The sequence below is a fragment of the Littorina saxatilis genome, linkage group LG7, assembly GCF_037325665.1.
Source record: "Littorina saxatilis isolate snail1 linkage group LG7, US_GU_Lsax_2.0, whole genome shotgun sequence".
Lineage (NCBI taxonomy): Eukaryota > Metazoa > Mollusca > Gastropoda > Littorinimorpha > Littorinidae > Littorina > Littorina saxatilis.
The window spans coordinates 34,643,457-34,652,372 of record NC_090251.1 but is presented as its reverse complement, the minus strand read 5'-3'; the positions used below and the strand labels follow the sequence as shown (position 1 = coordinate 34,652,372).

General features: G+C 39.9%; 1 protein-coding gene across 1 annotated transcript; it reads right to left on the bottom strand.

Moving 5' to 3' along the window:
- Nucleotides 1–1,493: 1,493 nt before the first annotated feature.
- On the bottom strand, nt 1,494–2,006 carry LOC138970178 (alpha-S1-casein-like). Its single transcript, XM_070342670.1, has one exon. It carries the CDS (start codon nt 2,004–2,006, stop codon nt 1,494–1,496), a length of 513 nt encoding a protein of 170 aa, XP_070198771.1.
- Between the last annotated feature and the right edge of the window lie 6,910 nt (nt 2,007–8,916).

The following is an 8,916-nucleotide window of genomic DNA, read 5'->3' as shown; positions in this document are numbered from 1 at the left end:
ATATTTTATTATCCAAAAAAATTAGATAAATAAAAACCAAAAACCAAGATTTTATTTTATTTTTTTGGTGTAAGATTTTGACGCCATTTTTTTTTTAACGCCTTTTCTTTTTGCTTTTAAGAACATCCATTTCCCTGCTTGAAGCTACCTGCAGATTTCGATTTTGTAATAATGTGTGAAGAAACACGAGACGTTATCAATCTCCTGACAGCTAATTAGAGCTTAACGATGTAAGTGGAAAGCTCGTTAAGACGACAGAGAATTTCACGCATGAGTGAACCTTTCTTTTATCAAACACCCTGCGGGCACTTCTGTTTTCAGACTTTTAAGAATCAATAATACTGGAAGTATGGATGTCTTGCGCTTTGCCATGTAACATTTACTAATCTGGATGTAGTTTTACGTTCAAGAAGATTTGTAAAGTAAGTGTTTTTAAGTAGGTCTATCTACGCGCTTGCATCAAGACAAAACACAACGCTTTAGGAATAAATCCATTCTATCGTGTGTCAACGGTTTCTTCTTGATTAAAATTAATTCAAAATAAAAAATAACTATTATCCACAATATCCACATTGGTATTTTAAAACCAATTAACTTATTCAAATGAGATAATGGCCGGTATTGGGTGTTTATCCTGATAAATAATGGTACGTTAACTACGAATTTTGCTTCATCGAACATGTCTTGATATAACTTTTCGATGCGTTTTCTAATTAATCTAATTTTCATGTAAAAAAATCTATCTCGTTTCGCCATGATCCTGCTTCACTTGCAAGAAACTGACATGTATTTTGCCAGAAGCCCTGTTGACGTCCTACCAATAGCCGCATGTAATGTGTCCAGTGCTAGCAAAGAAAATGTTGTTCCACTGAGCGAGAGATCTACCATCAGACTCAAAGGATGTATTAAACAAGAATGAAAGAACCTTGACGGAGAACAGCAACTAATTGCATATCGGCAGATTAATCGAAGCTGTTCCTTTTACCTCCGCATTATGTATCTCACACATTTCGCCAATTCAGAACAGAATCAGCGAGGCATGAAGAACGGTGAGAGAACGGAAATAAGATGCTCAGAAAGAAAGTGACGGGTCATTATCTAAAAGAACAAGGTCACACAAAATTATGGGAATATTCCCTCAACGCCGAGTGCAGCTTGATTCATTGATCAATGTTAGGCCCGGCGCTCACCTATATATAACTTCAGCCGGACAGACGACGCACTGCAGATTATTGAGGTAATTTGGTTTTTTCCCAGCCCGTTACACGTTGCGTGAAAAGAAAACAGGCCAAGTACTCGTCATAATCCCTATCGCAGCATGTAGTGTAGTGGCGACTGCGCCGATGTATTTTGCCTTTTAGGGGCAAATTATACCTGCGCAGAGTCAGCGGCACAGACGACGCACTGCAGATTATTGAGGTCATTCTTTTTTTTCCCAGTCCGCTACACCTTTCGTGAGAAAAAAAACCCAGGCCAAGTGCTCGTCATAATCCCTATCGCAGCAAGCAGCACCGCTGACTCTGCGCAGATATAATTTTCCCCTTATGTGTGGCAATGCTGGGTTGTTTGGCAATGCTGGGTTGTTTGGCAATGCTGGGTTGTGTGGCAATGCTGGGTTGTTTGGCAATGCTGGGTTGTGTGGCAATGCTGGGTTGTTTGGCAATGCTGGGTTGTTTGGCAATGCTGGGTTGTTTGGCAATGCTGGGTTGTTTGGCAATGCTGGGTTGTGTGGCAATGCTGGGTTGTTTGGCAATGCTGGGTTGTTTGGCAATGCTGGGTTGTGTGGCAATGCTGGGTTGTTTGGCAATGCTGGGTTGTGTGGCAATGCTGGGTTGTGTGGCAATGCTGGGTTGTGTGGCAATGCTGGGTTGTTTGGCAATGCTGGGTTGTTTGGCAATGCTGGGTTGTTTGGTGATGCTCACGAACAGAACTTTGACAATTGGACCGAATTCTGCATTTCTGCAGTTGTCGTCCATGCGATTGACTGACCTCAGGTGGTCAGACATTGTGTTGTTTAAGAAAAACAAATAAACACTGCACTTTTTAAGTTCTTCTGCCACCGAGTCACTCTCTCTCTCTCTCTCTCTCTCTCTCTCTCTCTCTCTCTCTCTCTCTCTCTCTCTCTCTCTCTCTCTCTCTCTCTCTCTCTCTCTCTCTCTCTCTCTCTCTCTCTCTCTCTCTCTTTCAACTTCTTCTTTTTCCTGTTTGCTTATTATTGTTCTCTCGTTGTCCCTTTTTTGTGTGTATCACCTTAGTGTTGCATTTCTTTGGCGTTATTTTCATATTTTGAACATTTTATATGCAATAACTATCATTGCTACTCAGGTGAACATTATCTGTGGTCTTTACAATTTGCAATGTGACGCCTATAAGTCGATAATGGCGTACAACTGATATGAAGCATTAAGTAAGACTGATAATTTTGAATGTCTTTAACTGTTTTCATCGTGATCTTTTCGCAAAGCCTGAACTTTTGTTTTGGAAATTAAAGGAGAGTTAGTTAGTTAGTTAGTTAGTTAGTTAGTTAGTTAGTTAGTTAGTTAGTTAGTTAGTTAGTTGTTGCTTTTTGGGTCCAGCGGATCATATAGGCCAAATCAGGACCCCAAATTAAAGGAGAGTTAGTTAGTTAGTTTGTTAGTTAGTTGTTGCTTTTTGGGTCCAGCGGACCATATAGGCCAAATCAGGACCCCAAATTAAAGGAGAGGAAATGTGCACGGTAGCAATGTCTAAATAAGTCAGTAATTTACAACTGATATGAAGCAATAAAGCACACTCCTTCCCGTGAAAAACACTTCTGCTCACCATCTTAGACCTCGCAGGGGGGGGGGGGTTGACGGAAGGACGTAGTGGCGGTCTACTCTTTGAGGAGACGCTCACTCAGTCTGGCTCCGCGAGTTAACAGTCAGAGTCGTAAGTAGGGGGCTTAGTAGGTAGCGGCCTGCGTCCGTTGGCTCGGAACAGGACCAATACTGAACACCATCGAAGTGACTCAGCAGAAGTGCAGTGTCATCTTCCGAGGGTAGCCTACCGCAGCGGCCTGACATCCTTCCCTGTAAATTTGTAAGGGTGCCCAGGTGTCTGACCAACACTGGTAGACTCATTAATTCGACAAGTCTGGCGGCGGAACGAAGTTGAGGGGTGGATGTTGCAGTGAGTGCTGGGACGGGGCGGCGTGGGAGCACACTGGGAAAAGGAACAAGCGTCGGGACAAGCGAGAGAGGATAAAAACAATAAAAGAAGAAGAAAGAAAAAAAGGAAAAAAAAGATTATCAAAACGTTTCATTCTGCATGATTTTCAGGTTATTGATTTGGGTTAAAGTTGTCCAAGTAGAGTAATGGTCTCAATCCAATGTTAAGCCCTGGCCAGAGCTGATTCGTTTACACGAGAAACTCTGTGCCTTTAAGGTCAAGTAATACACGTGTACAATGTGCTTAAAAAAAGCCTATTGTCGGTTGTTGTTGTTGTAGTTTTGTTTTGGTTTTTGCGTGAACTCTAAAAATAAGCGAAACTTTGTTCTCTTTGTATTCTGGAATAAAAGAAATGAAATGTAACAATGTGGAAATTAAGTAAATAATTTACAACTGATGTGGAGCATAACGTATAGATTGGTACCGCCCAAGGTAACGTCAAAACGTTGTTCACTCTGTGAAAAGGGGTACAGTAATGACACAAAAAATGAACTATAATATTTTTTTGTTTCTGTTTTGTATTGTTGTGTTGTTTTTAGTTTTGCTTTGTTCTCTTTCATGGTTTTTTTTCTTCTTCATTTTTACATTTAGTCAAGTTATGACTAAATGTTTTAACGTAGAGGGGGGAATCGAGACGAGGGTCGTGGTGTATGCGTGTCTGTGTGTGTGTGTGTGTGTGTGTGTGTGTGTGTGTGTGTGTGTGTGTGTGTCTGTGTGTGCGTGTGTGTAGAGCGATTCAGACCAAACTACTGGACCGATCTTTATGAAATTTGACATGAGAGTTCCTGGGTATGATATCCCCGAACGTTTTTTTTCATTTTTTTGATAAATACCTTTGATGACGTCATATCCGGCTTTTCGTGAAAGTTGAGGCGGCACTGTCACGCCCTCATTTTTTAACCAAATTGGTTGAAATTTTGGTCAAGTAATGTTCGACAAAGCCCGGACTTCGGTATTGCATTTCAGCTTGGTGGCTTAAAAATTAATTAATGACTTTGGTCATTAAAAATCTGAAAATTGTAATAAAAATATTTTTTTTATAAAACGATTCAAATTTACGTTCATCTTATTCCCCATCATTTTCTGATTCCAAAAACATATACATATGTTATATTTGGATTAACAACAAGCTCTGAAAATTAAATATATAAAAATTATTATCAAAATTAAATTTTCCGAATCAATTTAAAAACACTTTCATCTTATTCCTTGTCAATTCCTGATTCCAAAAACATATAGATATGCTATGTTTGGATTAAAAACACGCTCAGAAAGTTAAAACGAAGAGAGGTACAGAAAAGCGTGCTATCCTTCTCAGCGCAAGTACTACCCCGCTCTTCTTGTCAATTGCACTGCCTTTGCCGTAAGCGGTGGACTGACGATGCTACGAGTATACGGTCTTGCTGCGTTGCATTGCGTTCAGTTTCATTCTGTGAGTTCGACAGCTACTTGACTAAATGTTGTATTTTCGCCTTACGCGACTTGTTGGTGGTTGTTGTTGTTGTTGGTGGTGGTGGTGGTGGTGGTGGTGGGGTGGTGGTGGTGTGTGTGTGTGTGTTTGTGTGTGTGTGTGTGTGTGTGTGTGTGTGTGTGTGTGTGCTTGTGTGTGTGTGTGCGCGTGCTTGCGTTTATGTGCTTGTATGTGTGTAGGGGGGGGGGGGGGGGGGACTTACACAATGACAAGCAGATCAACAAGTCGAGAAAGACACACAGACAAACAGACGCAGAGAAAAAAATAGCAGAATGTAAGAACATGCTCTGATTTCTATGGTATATTACTCCCTTTGTGTACCAAAGAGGTGTGTCAGTGTACATGGGCAGATTTTCATATATGCGTTTTTGCAAGAAAACTCTTAGTAAGAATCGAAAGAAAATAGCACTTGCCTACCGTGATTAGGGGGAAAACAAGAATCGATTGGTAATGAATGGTGCAAAAAAGAATAATGAGGGTCTTTTCGTTCAGCGTGGTAGTCAGTTTCCACAAAAGTAAATATAAACTGTTTCTCGAAAAGGAAGTTGACCTTTGTACATTCAGTCAAGTGATGACTGAATGCCTTAACAAGAGCGGGGAGCGAGGTTTGTCTCTCGATGTATGTGTGTGTGTCTGTGTGTGTGTCTGTGTGTGTGTCTGTGAAAAGCTTTTCTCAAACACTACTGGACGAATTGTGGTAGAACTTGGTACAGACATTTTGGAGAGCATTTGCTTGAGAAAAAAATCGCCGATTTTGAATTGGGCTATTTGATGACGTCATATTTGACCTTTTGCAAAAATTGAGGCAGCACTCTCACGGCAACAGTTTTTCATCAATTTGTTTGACATTTTCGTTACATGATCTTTAACTTGGTCCGGACTATTTTTGTTTGCAGATGACTTCTCGAACGAGTTCATACCTTAAAGGCACACTCCTTCTAGTGAGAGGACTGTTCAGCTCACCATCTCAGATCTACCCAGCATTTTTACACAGGATAGACCATCCCTTTACTTGGTCACATACCAATAATCCACAGCCGGTGCGTACTCTGTGCACAGTGGAATTTTTAAAAAGGATTTGTTTTTTTCTTAAAAGCAACAAGGGGCATTTAAATAAATTAGTTCATCCCAAAACAATGTGACTCACCACAGCAAGAAGTCACGCAGGGTGTTGATTTTTGGTATTATTCAAGTGGAGGAATGGTCTTATCCCGTAAAATACAATCCTCTCGAGCGAAGCATGCCTTCTTTTGGAGATCGCTCGTTTGCTTCTGCGGCTGCCATTGTCTGGAATTCTCTCCCTTCCTCCGTTCGCCATTCTGCTTCTAAGGACTCTTTCCGCAGTTCCCTTAAAACGCACCTTTTTCGCGAATCCTTGTAAATTGTCCTTGCCATCTTTATAGACTGTTAGAGGTGAAGTTAGATTCGTTGTTTGAATGTGTCTTTTTTGTATAGTTGCTTCAGCTTTGATTGAGCCATGGGGTTGTGTATGAAATTTGCATTTAGTCTTTCTTTTTCTTGCTGAGTGTATGTACAGTCTAGAGAGGAGACGGACATGGTGTGAGCTTGTCCAGGGGGGTATATGAACATCTCAGCGGCAGGGGGATGGAAGCACTTGCTAATGAGTGGGAGTGTGTATGCGCGTGGTGTGCACGAGGATGTATGCACGTGAGTGATATTTGTAAATGTGTATTATGATAATATCATCTTTGTATTTACAGTATAGACCGGATGTATAAAACACCGGATGTATGAAAGTCTGGATGTATGAAAGGGGTAGGCAGGGTCCCGGCAGAAGCTACTCTTTGTTATTACTTAGAATTTTCCGGTTGTATGAAAATCGGATGTATAAAAGTCCGGTTGTATGAAAGCAAATCTCTGGTCCCGAGCAGCACAAAATGCGTTGTTGCAAGACCGGTTGTAAAAAAACGAAAGTAGACCCAAGTCACCAAAGTGTGGTAAGAGTAATTTCCCTTCCTTCCTTGTTGTTGTTGATTTTATCCATTAAACTGATTTTATGTTTAACTCCATTAATAATCTGTTTTGTTTGTCTATTCAGTCATTTTAGCCTGTTATGAATTTGTCATGACTGAAGAGCCATAATAGCCAAGGAAGGCATTTTTTTGTACAATTAGAACCAGAGGCATTGGTCGTGGGTGTGACTCAGTTTTTTTACATTTAGTCAAGTTTTGACTAAATGTTTTAACGTAGAGGGGGGAATCGAGACGAGGGTCGTGGTGTATGTGCGTGTGTGTGTGTGTGTGTGTCTGTCTGTGTGTGCGTGCGTGTAGAGCGATTCAGACTAAACTACTGGACCGATCTTTATGAAATTTGACATGAGAGTTCCTGGGTATGATATCCTTACACGTTTTTTTCATTTTTTTGATAAATATCTTTGATGACGTCATATCCGGCTTTTCGTGAAAGTTGAGGCGGCACTGTCACGCCCTCATTTTTCAACCAAATTGGTTGAAATTTTGGTCAAGTAATCTTCGACAAAGCCCGGACTTCGGTATTGCATTTCAGCTTGGTGGCTTAAAAATTAATTTATGACTTTGGTCATTAAAAATCTGAAAATTGTAAAAAAAATATTTTTTTATAAAACGATCCAAATTTACGTTCATCTTATTTTCCATCATTTGCTGATTCCAAAAACATATAAATATGTTATATTTGGATTAACAACAAGCTCTGAAAATTAAATATATAAAAATTATTATCAATTTTTTTTTTTCGAAATCAATTTAAAAACACGTTCATCTTATTCCTTGTCGGTTCCTGATTCCAAAAACATATAGATATGATATGTTAGGATTAAAAACACGCTCAGAAAGTTAAAACGAAGAGAGGTACAGAAAAGCGTGCTATCCTTCTCAGCGCAACGAATACCCCGCTCTTCTTGTCAATTTCACTGGCACTGCCTTTGCCACGGGCGGTGGAGTGACGATGCTACGAGTATACGGCCTTGCTCCGTTGCGTTGCGTTCAATTTCATTCTGTGAGTTCGACAGCTACTTGACTAAATGTTGTATTTTCGCCTTACGCGACTTGTTATGTTGTTGTTGTTGTTTTAATCCATTAAACTGGTTTTTATATTTAGTCAAGTTTTGACTAAATATTTTAACATCGAGGGGGAATCGAAACGAGGGTATGGTGTATGTGTGTCTGTGCGTGTGTGTGTGTGTGTAGAGCGATTCAGACTAAACTACTGGACCGATCTTTATGAAATTTGACATGAGAGTTCCCGGGTATGAAATCCCCGAACGTTTTTTTCATTTTTTTGATAAATGTCTTTGATGACGTCATATCCGGCTTTTCGTGAAAGTTGAGGCGGCACTGTCACGCCCTCATTTTTCAACCAAATTGGTTGAAATTTTGGTCAAGTAATCTTCGACGAAGCCCGGGGTTCGGTATTGCATTTCAGCTTGGTGGCTTAAAAATTAATTAATGACTTTGGTCATTAAAAATCTGAAAATTGTAAAAAAAAAAAAAATTTATAAAACGATCCAAATTTACGTTTATCTTATTCTCCATCATTTGCTGATTCCAAAAACATATAAATATGTTATATTCGGATTAAAAACAAGCTCTGAAAATTAAATATATAAAAATTATTATCAAATTTTTTTTTTCGAAATCGTTTTAAAAACACTTTCATCTTATTCCTTGTCGGTTCCTGATTCCAAAAACATATAGATATGATATGTTTGGATTAAAAACACGCTCAGAAAGTTAAAACGAAGAGAGGTACAGAAAAGCGTGCTATGCAGCATAGCGTAACCACTACCCCGCTCTTCTTGTCAATTTCACTGCCTATGCCGTGAGCGGTGGACCACGAGTATACGGTCTTGCTGCGTTGCATTGCGTTCAGTTTCATTCTGTGAGTTCGACAGCTACTTGACTAAATATTGTATTTTCGCCTTACGCGACTTGTTATATTTAGTCAAGTTTTGACTAAATATTTTAACATCGAGGGGGAATCGAAACGAGGGTCGTGGTGTATGTGCGTGTGTGTGTGTGTGTGTGTGTCTGTGTGTCTGTGTGTGTGTGTGTGTGTGTAGAGCGATTCAGACTAAACTACTGGACCGATCTTTATGAAATTTGACATGAGAGTTCCTGGGTATGAAATCCCCGAACGTTTTTTTTTCATTTTTTTGATAAATGTCTTTGATGACGTCATATCCGGCTTTTCGTGAAAGTTGAGGCGGCACTGTCACGCCCTCATTTTTCAACCAAATTGGTTGAAATTTTGGTCAA